Source organism: Pezoporus occidentalis, unplaced genomic scaffold (assembly GCF_034315485.1).
Source record: "Pezoporus occidentalis ecotype Australia unplaced genomic scaffold, CSIRO_AGI_Poc_V1 ctg93, whole genome shotgun sequence".
In the NCBI taxonomy this organism is placed as follows: Eukaryota; Metazoa; Chordata; class Aves; order Psittaciformes; family Psittacidae; genus Pezoporus; species Pezoporus occidentalis.
Window position 1 is genome coordinate 3,350,290 of NW_026916294.1, and position 22,152 is coordinate 3,372,441.

The window sequence follows — 22,152 nt, forward strand, 5'->3', positions numbered from 1 at the left end:
TCACTGAACTAACTGAACACTTGATTCCAGCTGGCGTATTGGGTATAATTACCACTGAATAAAAGTATAGTGGCTAGATGCACTGTGATCACACTGTAGGCGTGATGATGGATCAAAATAATCTTCAGCTCCAAAGCAGGCATGCAGGTATCTTGGGTTGGTCTGTGGCTTATACAGATTAATATTTTTCTTCTGTCAAAAGCTATGGAATTTAGTGAAAATTCAGGTTTGTTTTGTTCAGGTTTTTCAGTCTTTAGGTGGTGGGCCTTAAATATCAGTAAGGATATCTAACTGAAACTCTCTCTCTCTTAGATTGTAACAGTGGTCTAGTCGGCATGTACATCTGCGAATAGTCTTTGGAAGTGGTTTATATATGTTCTTTGATGTCTGCAGAAACAGGATGTACCTCAGAAATAAGATGCTTTTTTTTCTTTGTGTGCTATGACTTGAAGCTACATGTAAAAATAGCTGTGTTTCAACATCTCTTCCTAGAACATAAAGCATCCTTTTTGGTGATAACTCGTATGAGTCAGCACTGAACTGAATCACCCGCTTCCACTGCAACCGAAGTACTTTTGTGAGCTACATCATTCTGTAGGTAGCACAGTGAATGGACTTCAGTGCTAGCAGCTTGTTCTAGCTGGCTTCAGTAGAAAAGTTTCACATGATGCTTACTTAACAATCAGGGAGTAACTTTTTTCTTCAACAAACTTTCATACTGTGGTACTAGTAGCCTTCCTTATAGACTCTTAACAGCTAAAATGAGACTTCTAGTGCTCTGTATTAATTTACACATTGAGGATTGTGAATTTTCATTATTAGTGCTAATATAAATAGCAAATAAACCTTGTATTTCTTCTTTAGGTGAAGAAAATAGCAGCTGAATACTATGACAACCTGCCACAATATAACTCTTGGGTAAAAGTACTATATGACTTCGTGATGGATGACACAATCAGCCCATATTCACGTATGAAAAGGCACTTAAAGGGTGAAGTGAAGCAAGATTAAACTTCTGGCAACCAAAAGAAGACTTTGAAATGTCTGCTTGCTTTAAAGTGGCTGGTATAAGGTCTCTTGCTAAAGCTGTTCACCAGTGTCCTGAATTAAGATTTACAGCAACACAGCAATGCATCCTTAAGGATTTTGTAGCAGGCTCCTACCAGCTATAACATTCCTCGCAGTCCTCAGATTTGTTGGTTTAATGTGTCTGTTTGCCTAAAGATCAGTGTTATATACATAATGCTAAATCACTTTGTTACAGGATTTACTTTGGCAGGTGTGAAATCTATGTAAAATACCTGCCTGCCTCTTAAAAACATACTGAGTTCTCAATGTAGTACGCTGCCCACAAAATGCTGTTTAGATGACTGTAGTGTTCAAATGCTGTACTTACCTGTTAATTCTACCCTAACACGATTTGTTAAAGTAAACCTCTTGAACCTGTTTCCTAACTTATGGGTGGATGAACTAAATTTGCACAGAAATTTTAAGTCTTTTTCCGTTTAAATACGTAACATGTCATTTGAAGCATTGGTTTAAAGTTCTGTGTTTTCTAAGGAGCAGTATGTCAGAATGAACCTGGTATCTCTGAAATGGCTTGTGTGGCTTCCTTGTGAAAAGGTGGGGAATTCAAGGGTATTACCAACTTTGTGGGTCACCACCTACTGTTTAAGCTGCTTGTGTTGGCATATAGCTTGAGCAGCCAGCATTCAGTGTTGTGTTGTTTAAGCTGTTAGGTAGCTTAATGTAACTGAGAAGGTTTTTCCTTTTTCATAATGGAAAAGGTCTTGTTACAGTTTGGGGTTTTTTTGTGTTCAAAGAAAAAAGTTTAGGTTCGTCTTAATTGTCTGTGCTATTGCCATGGTTTTAAATGCTCAATCTACAAATTTTTACACTCATTTGGAAATTCAGCTTGTAGGGAAAACTGAAGCAATTGAAACAGGTACTGTCTGGCAAATGATTAAGTGTATTAGTTGTGTGTACATAAAAAGGTGTTGCTAAATGATTTTTTTTTTTTTCCTTCCTAAACCTCCAGTACCCTACATACACACTTGCCTTTCTTGCATACTAAAATGGGGTGGAAGCACAGGTGGTGATATCAAATTTCCTCTTAAGAAGTTTTTAAATTGGGAACAGAGAATGCATAGACTTCCTGAACAGTGAAGAATCTCTACATACCTCAGAGCAGTGCATTTACCTTCTATCGTTTAATGCACTGATAATGGCTTTAAGCAGCCAAAGATAGCTACAAATCACCCTTAAATCTCAAATGGTGACCCTATGGTTCACTAACAAAGATGGAATTTGCTGAAGGTGTAAGTCTTAGCTGCTGTCCACACTGGTCTGCTGTAAGTAACTTCATTTTTAGATGTTCAACTCACACATTTTGGTGTGTTTTGGGGGGTTCTTTTTAAGAAGCTGAAAGCCTGACAAGAGTATGTTGATGCCTCTTAATCCTTGCTCGATTGTGGTCTTATTTTTAATGTGTTTTGTTGAAGTGTGGGGCCCTTACATGTGGCTAAGCACTAGAAATGGGATGCAAGTGTGCCAGCCACTCACTGGCAGGATAATGAAGTCACTTTGTAACATGCTAGCTGGCCAGCATATTGCTCAGGGTAGAGTGTAATGTCAAAATAGACTTTATCTAGTATTCTTACATGTAATTAAAAAGCAAATATTAAATAATATTGGATGAATGTTTGACTGGTCCCCTTATACTGAGGAATTTGAGTTCTAGTGAAATTTGGTATTTTTACAGCAGATGCAAGACCTGTTGAGTGGTTCCATAGACAAACTGTAAAGAATCATTGCCTTTACTCAAGGAAAATGTCAGTTGAACAACTTGAATAGGCTTGAGTTGCAGAACATACATTTGGTGGATTTTTTCTTTAAGCTACTTCTGTATGACTGCTCAATTTAAGAAGCAAACGGTGGAATTAAATCTCTTCAGTGTTGATGGCTTAACCTAGCTGGATGAAGGATGGAAAGAATCTCTGGAAAGTTTTATCGCTAAAAGCTGAAGTTTTAACGAAATATCAGTTAGGCTTGATGATAAAATAACCAGAGTTCTAAGTCAAATTTTATACTTGGGCTTAGTTACCTACTTCATGTCATCCCTGATGTTCTTTACTATCCTCCCAATAGGTAGTCCAGGTGTGGATTCCTGCTTCTAAACAGGACTGAAGTTGCTATTTCTCCTGTTTAAAATTGCAGATGTTGCTTTAAGGTGTTCTGTGAGCTTCCCTTCCAGCTGTGATTATAAATACACTATTTTCACTGTAAAAGCTGCAGGATAATGGGGAATTCTCTGCTTGCTGTAATCTTTGAGACATCTACTGGCTACCTATTGGAGAAGATTCACTGGAAGAGGTTAATCTCAGCTAGTGAGACTTAAGTTTGTGTTTACACCATGGCCTGATTCTTGCAAGCATTGGTGGTGACTGTTCTTAGGTATACAATTACTGTGTTAATACACAAGAGGTTGTAGCATTTAACTTGTAGTAGGGATTTTGCCAGAAGCAGATCATCTGAAAGCTAACCTGTATGGCAGCAAAATTTCATCCCTAAAAGTCAGAAGCATTTCTGAACCACTGGTAAAAGGAATTAAGACCAGCCAGACTACCTGACTTGCTGGTATATTCTAAATGAATAACTGGTTTAGTCCAGTCATAATGTGGCATGTAGTCCAAAGGCATGGCACAAATAATACTATTTTTTTGACATACATATGAATTACCTAGTTATTGTTTTTAAGGAATTCAGTAACTTTAATGCTATTAGAATGTATCTGGCAGAAACAGGTTAGTATAATGTTTGCAACACTTAATCTGAAAGTTGGAGGGACCTTTTGACTAACCTGTAAAGAACAAATTAAAGAGCATTAATTTTATGGTCCTGTGGTTTAGAGCCATAACAGTTAAACCAACTATAATGTTTTAATAGATCTATTCAGACAGGAATGAGTTAACTTTGGCCTTTCTACATGCTTGTTAGGGTTTGCTCTTTTCTACCTAAAGCATCTTGCTAGTTTGTCAGTTTGGCAAACCTCTCCTTTATATGAAATCAGCCAAGAGTCGTAACTGTCAAAACAGAGCTGACTTTGGGTCAGCTGTGTTAAACATGTCATCCAAGTATTTTAGCTGCAGTTAAATCGTGCAGAGCTCTGAATCCCCTTCAGGGCCTTCAAAGTAACTTAGTTTTCAGAATAAACTGCCTTGCATGGCTTTTAACACACACACCCCTAATTATTTGAAGCTGCTGAAGTGGAATAAGTAATGCATCCTGGAATCTCATCATACTAGGCATGAGTTTTCCCACAGGACAGGCGTGGGTATGTTCCTCTTTCAAAACAACTCTTGCCTCTGGCATTCTTGTTCTGCTGTTGAACCGGTCTGCTCCATAAGAGTGACAATTAACATGTGTTAAATGGGTGCATCTTTCTGGCTACAGTGCTCCATGCTTTCAGATCCAGGGCAAGACTTCCTACCTGGAACCAGAGGTGAGCTGGAAAGTAGTTAAGACTTTTAGTTTTGTGTCTCAGAATTCATTTGGTTAAGTCATTACATGCCAGCCAGCATGTAAATGCACACTTAAAAGTCTACAGATGCTGAGAAATGGATCTGTGCTAGGTATGTAGACGCTGTTAGGTAATGATTTCAGTGGTTCAACTTTGCTTCCTCAGCATTTATTGTTGTATCAGATGAAGTAGTGTGGCAGCAACAGTAGAACTTGAAGCCGTTCATTCCTTATTTAATGATGAGGTTCTAGAAGCAATAATGTCAATGCTGCGGGCTGCCATTCTAACCCTGTTGGACAAACAGGTGAAAAGTCGCTTTCAGGTAGTGATCTTGGATGGTCAGTGGTCTAAGACACAGCTTTTAGGAAGGGTACTGCTCTGTAACTGAAGAGACTCAAAAGAGTTAAAGGCAAAAAAAGTTCTACTGTTCTAGCTTGCGGACTGCAAAGCACAGGAGCTACTTCTGGGTCTGCCAAGTTTGCTTCTGCAAGGTCCTAGGAAAAGTCTGACAAATAGGTGTGTCTGAATCATGGAGCTGTGTCTTTAGTATAGCAACCTGCAACTCCATGTACACAATTATTTCTTCTCTATCAAATTCTTTATTTCACAATCAAGCCTGCAGTGCTATCCAAGACTTTAGTAAGGACAGAGATATTGAAAAAGTTTCTTACTGAGCCAAGAATGCAAACTGTGTTTCTTCTCTAACAGTTCCCCTGCACTGCCTCTACCCCATATCCAAGCTCAAGTTGGCATCTAATATGCTCTGGGACAGCCTGTGTGTCATATCAGCACTGTGATTTAGATATGTGGCTAGCCTCAAGAAAAGGGAGAGGAGAATGGCATGATGAACAGTTTTGTGAGCTTGTCACAACAAACAAGATGACTAGAGGGGGAAAAAAACTCTAGGCATGTCTGCCAGGAGAGGTGGTAGCTGCATATGCAGAACAAAGTAGTGGTCTCTGTATTGTGTGAAAAGACTTCTTCCTTAAAGCAGCTCCCATCTTCTGTGTACAAAGGCTCTTGCATTTTATTTCTTATCAATCAAGTTGGTTTTTTTTCAGTGATAAGTACAATAGCCTAAGCAGAATTTCCCTCAAGAAAAAGCAGCAGTGTGGGTGCACCACATTCTTGTGTGAACAGTCAAATAGAGTTCAGCTGCCTGTCCTTGTCTGCTCCTTGACACACATGTAGCCCAGCCAAGGTAAGCAAACAGTACATGGACACTTGACTGACTTGGCTTCTTCTGCCTTTCAACTTCAAGTTTTCTTGTAAATTCAAACCCTCCTGCATCCTATTTCCACCACCATGTGTTAAGAATGATCATTAGACACCTTGAAAGTTACACATTTTGTGTATGTATTTTCCTTTCCTGGAAAAAGGATAACATATTTATTACAATTAGACCTTTTTTAATTCCCAATTTATTTTTTATGTAGTTGGTTTTGAAACCAGTGTGTGCCACGGGCAGGTAAAATCAGTGATGGCCTTTAGAATTACCGTCTCTAAAGGCAGAATGGGTGACACTTTCAAAACTGGCATTTGAAATACCATATACTGTTTTCATGGGGCTCCTGTTTGGTTCTTTGCATTGGTCAACTCTGAAACACCCAAGTAAACAGAGTGTATTACTGTACTAAGAGTTCACAGTTTGCTTCCATACAGTTGTAGCTTCCTATAAAGCAAAGAGCTTTTATTTAAGAAAGGTGGTAAAAAAAAAAAAGTCAAGTTGTAGACTTGGAGCTAAAAGAGGAAGAAGTTTGTGACATAGGTGGTTCCTCTATAGCTCTGTACGTGACATCTAGGTATGATTTTTACGTTACTTAACCGATGTCCTAATTGCATGGCCTCACAGTAATGAACACGCACAAGTGAAACTACTCTGAGATAAAATAATGATCCTTCATGTTGGACTTCTGCAGCTCCAAGCCTGATTTACTTGTAATTATCAGAGGACTTCATCTGATAGTCATATGGGCCCCAGCTTGAGTCACTGGAGTATCTCACCTTGTGCAAAAATCACAGTGGTAAGTACAATCTGCCATGAGTGTCAGCATTCTTAAAACACAAGCCTGTGGGGATGAGTAATTTGTAATTATCTCCCCCCACTCCCCATTTACTTCTGGGGAAAAATGTGCGAGATCTTTTGTCGGATGGCAATTTGGAGAAGAATCAGAGATGTAAGGCACTGTTCCCCCTCAAGGCAAGGTCAGTTTTAAAGTTAGATCAGCAAAGCATGATGATTTGCTTCAATGAATTATGATTCAAGTAGGAGATGAAATGATCACCTCCCTCTTGTATGTTAAAGAAGGGGGGGGGATGCTTACAGGATAAATGTTGCTATAGAAACTTTTACTATTTACACTGAAATTTCATTAAGTAGCATTTGAAGTTAAAACTATGAAATTTGCTAGCAGAAATTTCCTTTTCTGATCCTTGACTGGTTGTAGTGCTTTTACTAAGCTTAAGATTGATCAAAGATAGGAACTGAGATTAATGATTAAAGAATGCTGTAGAATGATGGCACTGGTAAAAAAATCCACGAGGGTTTGTAGGTTTCAGAAGTCAATTGCTGTGTCTGTCACATTTCAGTGTTTTGTCTTAACTCAGCTATTTCCCAGTTTGATGATGAAAGTTGACCTCTTCCTGAGATGGAATTTTTTTGTATTTAAAAAACTTGAGGCTGTTATTACCCTGTGTCTCAAAATCTGTAACATTTTTCCTTCCTCCAGAGGAAATGGAAACTCAAATGCATAATAGATTTGTTTTGTTGCAGACTTGTCAGCTAATTAAGAATCAGCTTGCTAGATAAATCTTACAGTTTCAAATGTTTCTTAGGTGGTTGTTAAACTACACCGTTGCAGCACTTCCAAACTTTACTCTTTCCTAGGTAACTTTAAGACAGTTTGCCATCTGTGGGTAGTTCTTTTGTTAAGGTGAAGGAAGCTGCTGGAAGCTCCAAGAAACCTGCCAACACAGTCATAATGTGCCAGTGTATCTGTAAAAGGCATGATTCATGTTATGGTAACACAGAGTGCAGCACTTTCCCAGTCTGATTGCACAGCTCTGTCCTCCCAGTGATTCTTCAAGAGTTTTCCTTCCTGCAACCTTGGCTTTTTTCATTTATGGTTTAAAACAGCTATTTGAACAGTGTAAACACTGGAATGTTTTGTTGCTCTGTCTCTGAGGGCTTCCTGATTAAGGGCACCAAATATAGGAGTGGTATTAGCTCTTTAGCGCTAAAAGCATTCACTTTTAAAAACATAAGCAGGAAGCGTGTTCTATTTTTTAATCTGGAAATAGTTAAAGATGGTTTAGAGCAGTAGGTCATTGGGACCTTTTTCCAGGTACAGTTTAAAAACTTCAGAGAGATCTAGCACAGTTTCTTTCCAACCTGTCTCTTGAAATCAGGCACAGGTATTGCCAAGCTCTCCACCAGTGCAGAGTAAGCTTCTTGGGGATTGTCCAAATGTATCACCTGCACAGTGACTGACGTAGTTCTTCATACATGAGTTGATCCTAACAGTGCCAAGAAGAAAAATAAGCTTTAGACAACGGTAAAAAATCATGCACTGTATAAAAGTGACTTTATATGTGCTATTTACAGTGAAACAAACCAGCTGTATGACCCACTTAGCTGTATTTTAAAACACTTGCAAACAAAAACCTAAATATGACAAAACCCCACTACCCTGCCTCATGAGTGAGGTTCTCCAGTGACAGTCACCAGTGATGTGTAATTAATAGATCCCTTTGGCAAGAGCTCTTATACTTAATATTGCCATGTTAGGTTCAGAATTACAGCTTCACTAAGATACTGCTTCTTTTCTGGGGAGCTGCTGAATTGACACTTTACTTCCTAATTTAGTTTTGCCAAAGTGAACTGAGAGGATCTTCTTTTGATAATCTAACTTAACTGTTCCTTCATACTTTTCAATAGGCACTTTAAATGACAATTGTGAGTAACAGAATACTTAAAAGATGTTAACTTGCACTGAAATAACTGACTTCAGAATGGGATGCCTGTCCATAGCTTTAAGAACAACCTATTTTTATTTGAGTCAACTGGGGAAACCAAAAGCATGCTAACAGAACTCAGATATGTACAGGAGGGAAAAGAAGAGTTAGAAGCACTAAATTGGTGAGATGCAGCTTTTACCTTCCAGTATTCATAGGAAGGTATGGAGGGGGAGTTTTTGTCAGACTGAATCTGTCTAGCAGGTAGGAAGTAGCATCTGTAAATGGCAGATGAGTATACTGTACTTCAAAATATCTAACTGAAGATTCTTCAGATGGCTGTATCTGAAATATAGGTCTCTGAGATGGGATATTTAAGCTGCCTTTGAGATGCAGAATTGTATTTCTGGTTGATTTTTAATCAGAAGGAATATGTCCTAAGTGATCATTAAGTTAAAACATCTCTAAGTTTTTGTGGCTGTTTCTTTTTAGCTGTTTGCTTAGTGATTAGCAAAGGGGAAGAAAACTACAAGTACCATCTTTAAAGGGCCTTGGTGCCAAAGATCACTTCTAACTTTCAGAAAAGGTTAATGACCATCAATATACAATAACAATGAAAGGAAAGTGTTAACTAGTTTAACTTCTCTCTTGCCAGTGTTCAAAGTGACTGTACTAGTTTATTTTGGCTGCAGTACACTCCTGGCAACAGAGAGACCTATCCAGGAGAGCTCTACAGCAGTAACAATTTCTATATATATTAACTTCTCAGTTCTGGTAACAGAGATGATTGAACAGCTTTCCTTTCAGTCATTGAAAAGAACAGGTCATAAGGAAACTTTTAAAACAAACTTCCTTGACAAATGCAAACAATGAAAAGACTGATAACCCATTCATCTTTTATGTCCTATCTCAAAATGATTTTTTGCACAGTAACAAAAATGACTGAGCATCTTTGGGTGTCACATTCATCTAGGGAGGAAAAAGGTGATAGCAAGATGTGGAGCACTCTAAAGGCCTTGGCTTTTAGGTGAATATTCCACAGCTAAGAGGTTAGGTCCAGTTCAATAATTAATCCAGGAATGTCCGTGAGAAGTCCAAGGTGCCATACTAAAATATAACCTCGATAGCACGGTAATCTAGCTACATGCAAGGCATCATCTGCAGCTGAAAGGAGAGACTTCAATTTCTGACCTTATAAAGAGCATTAGGTTTGTTTAACGCAGGAAACAGGTAGTGTCAGTTTGAAATACATGCAAGTATACTGCAACCTTTACTATTCCCACCAGGTTCCAGCATAAAGAGTATCCTTCCCAGAGGAGTAAGGAGTCCTGCATACCTAAAGCTTATCTTACCTTTTTTGATACTGAAGATTTCACTTTCTTAAAAGCTTCCTCAAAGTGTTTATGGGAAATCTTGATTTCTCCTTAGAGAACAGAGCATAATAATGTGTTAAAACTGCAGCCAAGTGACAATCAAGCTGTTGTTGTGTGCATTTCAAGGCAGCATTCCTGGAACCTAGCCAACTGCATGTGCTAGTCAGTTGGATGAGATCAAATTCAGCAATGTTAAGACCACCTGAACTCGTAGCCTCCTGTTTAAGATTTTAGACAAGATCTTAATCCCTCTAGTCCCTGCACCTTAAGCCAAAGAATGTTTGTTTCAGAAAGTTGTTAGGTATTTACCTAAGTTTTTACCTGCAGACTGAGAGTTTCATTTTTAAAGATCTGACTTAACTGCAGCTTGCATCAAATCCAGTTAGAATTCAAGTTCCTCAGCCCTTCTGGAAGTGAGTGCCTCAAATCCTGCTGCTTTCAGTTCTGGGGTCTATTTTCTATACATATTTATTATTAAACTTCAATATAGAGTGCTAGTGAGTAAGTACCTAGAAAATATTTTATCATTCCAGCTTTACTACAGGATGCTCAATTCCTTAATAATTGACTTTATAGTACTGCCTGGCATTACCCAGAAGTGATGCAAGCTTTCAGTTCTACAACTGTGTTTAAGTTTATGCAAGTTGCCTTTTTGACCTTACTGTGGATTGCTGCATTAATTATTCCTAATCATAACCTTCTGAACAGGTTTTTGGGGTTGGTTTTTTTTAGTATGCTAAGACATATGCACACCTCAAATTACAGAATCTTCTGCTCTCCCATGCAAGAGCCTTGTTTAGACTTAAGAATCCCAAGATACCATTACCATACTGATTCATTGCAATCCTAATATTATACCCAGATATTAGATGTGATAAAGGTACAAAAAGTATGTCTTTAGTCAACCTGGTGAATTTTAAATGCATTTCATTACGATGATTTTGTTTGCACAGATGTGTACTGTTGCTACCTTTGTAATGTGAAGTGGGGTGTGCTGACATGAAAAAACTGTCAGGACTCCTCATTAATGTATTTGTCTGAGTTAGAACAATCTGCTGATATAACAAAAACTATGTAGTGAATGGAAAGCACTAAATTAAATAAGAGCTTATTTAAGGTATAAAACAGAACAGCAAATAGTCTACAATTATGACTACCTGCTTGAAAAGTAAAGATGAGGGTTAAAGTTCATTGAACTAAACACATGTCCTTAACTGCTCTTTCTTATCTTAGCTCTCTGAAGCTCTTATTCAAGATTCCCATTACCGTATGATGTTATACCAGTATAAAGGTGTAGACTAAAAATACCATCATTTCAACTTATTTTTCTAAGGAAACCCTACTTACAGTAAGAAAGTTCAATGTGGGTCTTTCACAGAAGCCAAATTACTTTAAGGTTGAGTCATCAAAACTCCAAAAATAATAAAATGAAGCTATGAGAATTTAATTCTGCTTTCAGTTTTGTTTTTAAGCCTGTAACTCTTTAATCAAATTGTGAAACAAGATACAGCCTCAGCTATAGGGAGAGAGGAAAGGAATAAACAGCATTCAGCAACTAGGACGATCGGTATCAGTAAGGACATAGTTATCAGAAAAGGTCAAGGTGAAACTGCTGGTAGCTATGGCTAGGCATAAACACGCTTTTATCTACTGCTAGGTAAAGTAGTTTTACCTCTTACTGAAAGTAAGTTAGGCTACTTCATGCTTATTGTGTGATAAAAACAGGCACAAGGCTTGATCCCATGGAGAATTCAGCTGTCAGTAATCTATACCTTGTTGTCTCACTTTTTTACATAGTTTGCCTTGATTTCTGATGACAAAACCATTTAGTCTTAAGTAGGTACGAGTGTTTTATCAGTTAAAACAACTGATACATCAACAGGTATAACTTAACCAAATATGAAATAGTTGTTTTTTTTAGCTATTTACATAGATGAGTGAAGGAAGGATAGCTGGTTCCCTTTCCTCTTAATTTGAAAGTATCAAACAAGGACCATATCTTGCTTTTCAAATTCAACTGCAAAGATACAAAACTTTAATCTCAGTTGTTAAACCACACTCGCTCTTAACTGCTTTAACAAGAAGTCTCATACACTCCTTCTTAAGATCAGCTTTATAGACTATGCAGGTGCTGTGGGGTCACTGGATATCTTACAATATCCAAAAAGGCCGGCCTGGGGTAAGGTCATAGTTTAGAAGGTCAGTGAATTTGCCTTTTCAGCTGGAAGTATTAAGAACTCCTCATACCCTATATGTTCTTTGTAACTACATCTATTTGAAATAATATACAGGAAGTATTAAACTAAAATGGGGCAGGTATGAGGTTAACAGTAAGTCAGCAGGACCAGATGGTGTTCACCCAAAGGTGCTGAAGGAACTTGGCTATGAAACTGCAGAACTGCTGGCTAAATCAAGTAACTTGTTTCAGCCACCAAAGGACTGGTAAACTCCAAGGGACTGTAGAAAGGACTGGTAAACTCCAAGGGATTGTAGAATCTATCCTTTGGTGGACTAAAAGCTGATTAAAGGGTATGAAATAGAGTATAAGGATTAATGGTCACTCTTCAGGATAGGGAACAAGCAGCAGTAGCGTCCTGCTCTGGCACTGGTGCTAAAATCTGTTCTATACAGCATGTTGATCAGTGGTTTGGGGAAGGGAGCCACAAGTGGAAACTCCAATTTTGCAAGTGATACTGAACTCTTTTGAGTGGTCAGATGTTGGACCAGTGATGAGAAACTCCAGCACGATTCTAAACTGAAAGCCTGACTGACTGTTGTTAGGATTCCCCCCTCTTTTACACCAAGCTGCAGTATCTGGCAATTCCCAGACTGCAGTGACCCACCTCATCAGCTGTTCAAGTTGGATGTAGAAGTTATGGATTCTTGTGAAAAATACCACAAAAAGGATACATTTCCATTTCACTATAAACAAGTTGCTTCAAGCAAACCACTGCTGAGTGTTAAAAACACCCCACAACCCTGAACTGATCTAGAGGGAGAACACCAGGTACAACCAGGAAGTTGCCACAGACTTTCTACAGAACAGAAAGTAGCAGCACTGATCTCAGCCAGGTGAGTCCAAACTACTGCCTGATAAGGACACACATCACCCATGTACAGGCATGCACAGAGGATGGGAGGGGAGGCACTTACAGTAACACTGAAGGAAGAAATTCTCCAGTCTGTGTACACATACTACCCTTTTGAAGAGATAAATGAACAAAACCACCAGCCAGGGCTGACAGCTTGGAAATCCAAACTCAAGGACATCCCAAATAGGCAGCTGCTATAAACATGCAGATCAAGCTAGGCATCTATTACAGACTTGCTGGCTGCCTACACGTCCATACAGTAAGTGCTCAGGCTGCAATTGTAATTGTGGATGCTGAATTCATGTGATGAACATCTCTGACTGATTCAAGCCTGCTGTATTTTATAAGCCTACTTGTAAAACAAACTGGATAAACTCGGAAATTTCCATCTCAAATCAGAAGCTTTTATCATCTACAGTAAACAAAATGGGTATCCAAGTCACACAACCGTGAAGGCTGTCCTACTTTGTTTCTTTGTTTTCCCCCACTCTAAACCAACACACTAGTTCCTCAAAACAAGAAATGCAAACAGTCTGCTCTGTTAACCTACTGCTGTTAAAAACCAGATGAGACCGGATATTTACTAGATCAAACAGAATGAATCAAAGCCATCAAAATTCCAGCATGGTTCTTAGGCTTTCATTATGCCTCTGATGTCTAAGATGTTTTCCAAGGACATAATGTGAAAAGTCACAACTCCATCTTAGCTTTGCATTTTGACTTAAAGGTAAAATAACAAGCAAAATTACTGGAAAAACAAATCTAGATGCACATTTTATATCAAGAGCTTCAATTTCCAATTATATTTTCCTATCTGTATAGAAAAAGAAAAAAGCCAGGAAAATGGAACTTAAAATTGCAGAGAGATATGGAAAAGGCAGACATTGTACTTGAAACTATTTATAATTCCCTGTTAAAGTCCTGGCAAGAGCTCTTGATGAGCTCAACACCTGAGATGAAACATGGCACTCAGGTTTTCCAAGCACCAGTACACTAGATGCAAGTATTCAGTTAAACAACACAACTGAATTCCAAAGGTATATGATCAGTATGTCTGCAGTTAAAAATGGACTCAAATCTGCAAATAAGTCAGTATAATTAGTCTTTGATGGTGGTGTGGAAATTTGGCAACGGTGTATTCAGTCTAGTATATGAATTGTCAGTTTATACTACTACAATAGTATGTATATACATACATAGACACACTATTATACTGCTACAGTTTAACATAAAATTTTCTTCAGGGTTACAAGGCTCAGTTCTTTTAGGAAGAAAATATGGTGAACCTGCAGCATATCCAGTTTTTCCTATACTCTCCCCTGCAATTACTTCAAAGATGCTTATGTGTTCTTGAAACAAATCCGACAATTTTTGTTTGGGTCAGCCTTTGTGCTTGTCTTGAACGACCTTAAATACTTTATAGTCCATTCATCTTCTCCATATTCAGTTAAGATTTCTGTAAGCTTGCTTACCTTTCTTGATTTGAGTATTCTGCAGGGCCATTTCCTGTCTTAAGGCACAAACTGAAGCCTCACGCACTAGAGCGGAAAGGTCTGCTCCTCTACAGATACAAACAGAATAGGTTATTGTAGGATAAACCCTCTTGTCTTTTGCTGACAGCATGCAGAAAGGCAAAACACTACAGATCACGGTAAGAGATGGGTTGTGCTGTCATGAAGAATAATCTTCAGAACACTGGAAAGAGGGACAAGAGCTACACAGTGCTGCAGCCTTCGTTATGGACTGACATCCTCCAGAGCCTAATCATAGATTAAGATCAAATAAATGGGAACAAGGGAAGCGACAAAACCCCCATTTAACAGCCTTAAAAATGCCAAAGGACTGATTAATACTGTGCCATTTGGTGGGAACAGGATACATTTTTTTTTCCTATCAATCTTATGAAAGATTCAAATGGAATCACCCATTACAAAAGGGAGTTGCCTTGCTCAAAGCTGCATCAACAGTTAATATGCTCATAAAATAATAGTATCAAGAAAACAGGGTCAGATCAATCATTCTAAAGATTTGCATCTAGTTTCCAGCTGTTCGACTTTTCACAAGCCTTTAAACTGGTGCAAGTCACTGAACCAAGGACAATTCTCAGTTAACTCCCCATGCTTCATTTGTGGGTGCCAGATATGCTGCTGTATTAAAATAATGAAACCAAACCCCACAACCAACCCCCAACAACAAACCCCAAACAGAAAACCAAAGAAAAAGATCCCAAACCAATCAAAACCCACCATAAATCCCAAACAAAAAACTCCCCACAACCAAACACCCCCCCAAATGACAGTGAGTGAAAGGGGCAGAGAAAGAAAAGGTACTGATCTTTCCCAAGTATGAAACAATGACAAACTAGAAATCATTATTGATGATAGCCTCCATTCCTTAATTCAAAAGTAATGTTGTGACAAGCAACTTTAACTTCTGGGTACTCCAGAGAATCATGAACTATTAATAAGTCATTTAATAGATTAAAGCTTTTTGAAGTTTTGTAGAATGCAACTACACTTTATTCTGACAGATACGGCTAGTGAGCTTTCCTAAAACACATGCCTTGGTATTCCCAAAGCACAAGTTGAAATAGGCCCTCACTGCTTTGTCAAGCACACTGCTTTCAACTCTCTGACAGGAGCTGGTTATGGTTGTTAAACCAATTTGCTTTTCATCATCACTGTATATGGGTCCACAATTTAGAGGGCTCTTTTATCCTCAGATTATGCAAGATGAGAAAATAAAGCCAGGCAAAACCAAGAGGCCTCTGCTGATCTGTATTTACAACATGAAGAGGACTATTCCAGATGAAAGAGACCTTAGAATCCGTATACGCCTACAGACTCCTTGGGAAAAGCCTAACTGAAAGCAAGAAAAGTAGTGTAAGGGAGAAGGTTTATGAACCCTAAAAGTTAAGACACTGTCTTAATAATAGCAACATAACAAACATACTTACACATCAGAAGATCTTTAGCACTGCATATTAAATATTAAAGTCAAAACTAGAAGCTACTCACGTATAACAATCACAATGTTGACTGTAAGCTATTTCTTCAAGGCTTACATCAGTATCCAGTGGAGGTCGGGTGCCATCCTGAAGGGATGAGATAATAGGAAGATAAGAAACCACTATTTTTTACACATGCTATCCTCAAAATTACTGAGTTTCATCTATCAGAAATCATACAGGGCTCTGAAACAATCCCTGAAATATCCACATTTATTAATGCTTTTAATCTCAAACCCACAAGAAGGACAAGCAGCCTTAAAAACATTTCATTATGAAATATTAAATAATGCTAAATTTTAAACTTCCCACCAACAGATTAGATTTTCTCTAAGAAAACGATGGCCAGCCTGTCACAGGGCAATGCAACACCGACACTGTTCCGGATGGAAACGTGCCTTATGGAACTGGTTACAATCACAGCATTGCTTAGCTGAACTTCTAGTTTTACTATGTGTTGAAATCGAACACCTAAGCAATAAGCATGTAGATTTAGTCTTATCACCTTGAAGACTGAACTAGTTCATCTTTTATTTCTACACATGTATTTCCAAACGTAGAAGGTTTCCATTCTGGATTTCATGAAAGCTTACACATACTGTAGACAGTCCTGTAGACCGACACTACTCTTCTGTATCATTACTGCTTGCTCCACAAAAATCCCAGAAGTGGTTTCCTTTGTTATTATTTTTGCATCTCCAACAGCAAAAAACTGTTGACCAACATTATAAATTATTTGTTGAAACTAGCCAACCAAGTTGTCAAACGCGGTAAGCATGCAGATCCATTACCCTTAGACAACAGTGAAGTAGTACCACGGTAGCACAGAGATTCCAGATGTCTACAGTATCAAACAACACCTGAGTTTAGACGGGAAGGGACACTTCTTGATACAACGGATACATTTCTGCCAGAAAATCAGTTGACAGAAATGCACAAATTGATGTAATTCTTTTCTGACTTCTTCAGGTGAACTACTACATACCTACAATACCTCCAACAAGGAAGAAACCCAAGATGTATAGCAACTGACAAGTTAAACCCCTGGAATATGTAACAGTAGAATAATCACGAGTCCGGGCAGTTCTTACCCATTGCTGAGTATGGGAACAATCCTGAATGAATCTTTGGCAGAACACCAGTCAGGGAAGAGGGGGTGGAAAACAAACCAAAAGAAACAAAGGAACAGCCTGATTTTGAAACATCTTGAAATGTTTCAACATCTTGACTTTAACCTGGAAGCAAGGAAGCCTCATACAATTTGATATGGGATACTGCAGTAATTGTACATGACTGCAAGCCAGACACCACCTTTGCTAAAGAGAAATGTTTTACCTATTGCTTTGAGTAGCAAACATGTTGGGCATTGTCTGAGGGTTTTGATCTGCCTTCTTTGGAGACAAGCTCAGTAGTACGTGCACCAGAGAAGCCTGATACAGCTTCCAGGAATGTAACTAACACTAGTAACCTAAACGTGTGAAGACATGCTTCTCTTGCATAATTAATATGCAATTTGAAAATGCCTGATTTTACAAGTTAACTGAAATAGAACTCTCTCATTTCACAACAAGGCTTCAACCCACATTTAGGCAGGGTGCCTTACAACCTATACCTCCCCTTTACTCCAATCTTTACTCCTCAGTGCTGCCTTTGTAAGTATCCATGTTTTCCCTCAGCAACGATTTTCAGTTTCCACATCCTGTGCATGTATTCCTCAGGGATTCCTGGGAATGCATACGGTCACCATCACATTTGCACCAAACATTTGGGTTCATCTAGCCCTGAGCACATATTTAAGCAAGTGCTCCTGTTCTCAAATTTCCTTACCTAGAATGCATGGATGAAATCTGACCAAAGCCAAGGTATTTCAATTTATTTAACATATATTTCTCTCTCCATATTCCATGCTGTTATTGTAGATAACTCCTATATATTTTTAAAGAAAATAACAACCTATGTCTTGTTATTGCTAGTGTTAAGAACAAATCTTTGCCTAGCTTTATGAGAACTCTGGTAACTGCAGAAGTAGTAAAGGGAGAGCAGCTTCAGCCTCCTCATGGAATGGACATAGAAACACACAAAGACTCATTCAGAGAGTGTTTTATCTCATTTCTGCTGGCCTCTTAATTCAAGAACTGAGGAAAAATAATCCATCAAAGACTTGACATCTCAATCACTACAAAGATTTGTAATAAAATTAAGACTGGTATGAATTCAGTATGCATGGAAGTATCTGGCATTCCAAAAATAACATGCCCTGATAACCAACGACAGGATCCACAGGAACCAAGCTGGTAAACACTATGCAATGTGTTGCCTGTATCACAAGAAGGCACATGTTCAGATAAGGCCACAGTAAAGACGGTTTGTCAGCAGAAATACCCTCTGGTAACAGGGTAAGGTTACCACATCCCATGGGCCACTCCTCTTGGTGTGATCTCAACATTCAGACTGTAGCCAGTGTCATTATCAGGAGGAGGGAGCAAAGACACTTCTCAGCAACCTCGCCCAAGATTTACGGCAGCTGAAGTAAGCACAATTTTAACTGTTTGGTTCTTTAAGGGAATCTAGAAAACACTTCCAGCAACTATTTGCCACTGCCAGTCAGGAGGAAGCCAAGAGATGAGTGAGGACAACACAGAGTTCCTTATCCTCAGTATAGCACACAAGTGATCCTGGCATTACCCACATAGATGCAGGCACCTTGGTGACTGTATGTGGCTGTGAGAGTGTGAGCAGGTCAATTTGATGAGAGAGTAAAAGAAACCAGTTTTGTTTAATGCCTCCTTCCTCTCCCAGGCAGTCTTGCATCACCAACCTTTGCTGCACTATTTCCCCACACCACTGATTACAGTGAAAGCACCTGAGATCCTACAAACCTCCAAAGATTCTCCAGCAAAAATTAGGGAGAGCAAGACCGGCATGTTACACACCAGAGCAGAGTCTGTACCAAAAGCTTTCTGCTTAGATAGTCTAGTGACTGACTGACCCTTACTACCCATTTCTTCCAGAAGAACAGGGTTGTTTCTTTTAAGGCAGAACAATCATATAAACCCATTTTTTAAAGAACACATTCAGTTATCTTTAAAAATAAATGTGGTAAAATAAAAACCATCATTCCTTATGGTATGCTTGAAGGATGATTCAGGGATGTTACACTCAGATTCTCTTTAGGTCTTTTAAAAGGCAACCATCTTTAAGAAGAAGGTTGTAAAAAGTTTTAACTGAAATATTCTCATAATATATAGAAAAAATTAACTGAGTTAGAGGTAAGAACAAATAGGGGCATACTTCTTTTTCCTCCATGAAGTACAAATGAAGGAAAGTCTAACATCCTGAATTTGTAACAAGAGTCTGACTTTTGGAACAACTATTTTGGCACGAAGGAACACGCTTGAATGAGTTCTCACTTTGTGAATTCTCCTGTGGGATTAACTATTGCCTATACCACAACTTTATGCTTACACGAGTCTGAATTATCTTTTTTACAAAGTTGCGAAGTAATTTTTGCCACACTCTTCATAACACAGTGCTAACTTTCCTTAGAGTGAAGACTTGGTCTCCTCTGCAGTTCACAAAAACACCCACAGAATTGGACGGAATACCTGCTTTTAACAACCAATGCTGCTGATCTACTGGAAGAAGCAGAAAATATCCAAGTAATTCATGATGATTTCCATGTTCTTTTTTAACGGCCTTGATTACTGCTGTAATACTTAAAGAATCATAGAATGGTTTGGGTTGGAAAAGACCTTAAAGCTCATCCAGCTCCAACCCCCCTGCCATGGGCAGGGATACCTCACACTAGACCATATCACCCAAGACTCCATCCAGCCTGGTCTTGAGCATTGCCAGAGATGGAGCATTCACAGCTTGCTTGGGCAATCTGTTCCGCTGCCTTAGCATCTTCACAGTAAAGAAATTCTTCCTTAGAATTCTATAATCCACATCTCTGAAGTGGCAGAATGTGTCATTAACCCCAGGGAGGACCCACCATATTTCACATTTTGACCTACAACCTTTATCACCACAAGATTCCTTTAATCCTAAAGGCAACTAAGTGGCAGAATTGCTGTTGAGCAAATTCAGCTGGAGCTTGTGAATCATCCTGGTTGAACGTGTGGAACCCCCCCCAAAAAAGTTTGCAAAACGCTTCTAGGGCCATTACTCACAAAAGATAGGAATCTTTTCATTAAATCTGTTCAAATTGTAACTACTAAGGCAGCAGCTTCTATGTTTACCATGTTTGCTTTACTCAAGATTTATCAGCTCAGAGCAATTTTAACAGCAGATGCAACTGATGGTTTATTTTTATGACCTCATGTAATATCTGCAAGTGTTTCCTGAGACAGGATCCTGCAATTCTCTGCAAAATTTCACTTTGTCTTAAATCATTCCACCAAGCTTTGAGAGAGGGATTTATTTCCAAATACTCACTTTGGTGATGGTCTTTAAAATAGCAAGTCGATCTTCAGGTGGTGGCAAACCCACATACAGTGTTTTATCCAGTCGACCTGGGCGCAGGATAGCTGGGTCAATTATATCTTAGGGAGGGGGAAAGAAGAAAATAATATCCAGAAATGAAATACATGCTTAGGAAAGTGTACACATGAGAAGCAATATATCCACACTTGTACTGAGATTCAAAGAAGGCAAAATTTGTGCCAGGATTTGAAGCTCTGAGCATTAAAATAGCTGATTGAAATAGTTTCATCTCTGTCAAGTAGGAGCCTCTATTACCCAGAACAGTAAAGCTGCATCTCTCAAAGATGGCTTATAAATACCAGCTTCATCTCTTCACAAATGAAAACAACTCTATCTTGTCATTATAGTACTAGAACATGTTTACTGTCATATCTAGCATGGTTGAGTGAGGAGTTCCACATTAATTCACAACAAGGGGAAAAAGTGCTTCCAGTTTATTATGTTCTCTTGGCAAAATGTTGCTAACACACAATCTACATGCATTCATATTAAAGGTGAAGAATTGGTAAAAGTTAAGCAGTTAATACTTACTATAGAGATGTTTAAAAGAACACCAGCCAAACCCCCAAACAGTAGCATGGAAGCACAGATATCCCTTTTTGGCAAATGAAAACAGTTTCATAGAATCCCAGACTGGTTTGTGTTGGAAAGGACCTTAAAGCTCATCCAGTTCCAACCCCCTGCCACGGGCAGGGACATCTTCCACTAGACCAGGTTGCTCCAAGCCCCGTCCAACCTGGCCTTGAACACTGCCAGGGATGGGGCAGCCACAGCTTCTCTGGGCACCCTGTGCCAGCGCCTCAGCACCCTCACAGGGAAGAACTTTTGCCTAATACCTAACCTAACCCTCCCCTCTGACAGTTTAAAGCCAAGAGAGCTGAAAGCAGAGTTTGCTTAGCTCTGTCAAGAGTCCTACTACCTGATCTACCACAGTAGTCTTGATTCACTTTTTAAAGATGTGTACAGTTTTGTTCAAGTTACTCTCTCACCTACGCTTAAAGGACAAAAGGTAAAATGAGATGCATACAGAAAAGCTGCTCCACTATCTTTTTCTTGGACAAAAGCTTTTTCCCCCCAAGATACAGCAGGCATGGCCAGAGGCATCTATGTAGGCAAAAATCAGCTATTGAAGATGGTGAGGGAAAAAAAAGGAAGAACTTGATGTGTTAATTTAATCCAGACCAGATGAAACAAGAGTTAAGCAGAATCCCTGCCATGGGATCTAACATCTTTCTTGTATGTCTGTGTACAGTGCTATATGATACTTTATCTTGCTTTTGGCACAAGTGCACTTTCCTGTTTTCATGTGCCTGTGGACAGAAGTCTTGCCACATTATTAAGGTCAGATGACAAAGTTCACTCAACAGATCAATTACAACAATGAAAACAAACACTCTCAAGAGGGATTGCATTACACCACCATGCACTTGAAAACTTCCGCATTTGAAGTTTCAAAAGCTCTTTAAAAATACTTGACATGGAAAAAGCTATTTCCATTTTGCACACTGAGAACATGGCACAATGATATCAAGTTAATGATACAGTCTAAAGACGCATTCATCCATTTGTGTGTTAGTGATTACACTGCCCACATTCAAAGAGTTACAACAATGCAAGCTAACTCAGTATGTTACAGAAATGGTGGTTTATGCTGAGAAGACCATACCAAAGTTGAAAACAAGGATCTACACTCCCCACCTCCCTATGAGTGAATTCACTTAA

At 38.8% G+C, this 22,152-nt stretch overlaps 2 protein-coding genes across 8 annotated transcripts in view; one reads left to right on the forward strand and one right to left on the reverse strand.

Moving 5' to 3' along the window:
- DEGS1 (delta 4-desaturase, sphingolipid 1) overlaps positions 1 to 2,008 on the forward strand; it is an 89,251-nt gene extending 87,243 nt beyond the window's left edge. For both annotated transcript variants that reach the window (XM_062606043.1, XM_062606044.1), the window contains one exon: positions 865 to 2,008. In XM_062606043.1, coding sequence (XP_062462027.1) covers positions 865 to 1,011 — 147 coding nt within the window. In that variant the 3' untranslated portion in view covers positions 1,012 to 2,008. The remainder of the gene's footprint in view (positions 1 to 864) is intronic.
- A 5,784-nt stretch (positions 2,009 to 7,792) lies between these two features.
- Positions 7,793 to 22,152, reverse strand: part of NVL (nuclear VCP like) — a 41,895-nt gene continuing 27,535 nt past the window's right edge. For 5 of the 6 annotated variants that reach the window (XM_062606020.1, XM_062606018.1, XM_062606016.1 and 2 more), the window contains 5 exons: positions 20,383 to 20,489; positions 15,956 to 16,032; positions 14,411 to 14,499; positions 9,826 to 9,896; positions 7,793 to 8,035 (listed from right to left, as the gene is read on the reverse strand). In XM_062606020.1, the coding sequence (XP_062462004.1) occupies positions 7,991 to 8,035; positions 9,826 to 9,896; positions 14,411 to 14,499; positions 15,956 to 16,032; positions 20,383 to 20,489 (389 nt within the window). In that variant the 3' untranslated portion in view covers positions 7,793 to 7,990. Of the gene's footprint in view, positions 11,657 to 14,410; positions 14,500 to 15,955; positions 16,033 to 20,382; positions 20,490 to 22,152 lie in introns of all 6 variants that reach the window. The other variant, XM_062606017.1, reaches the window with a different exon arrangement.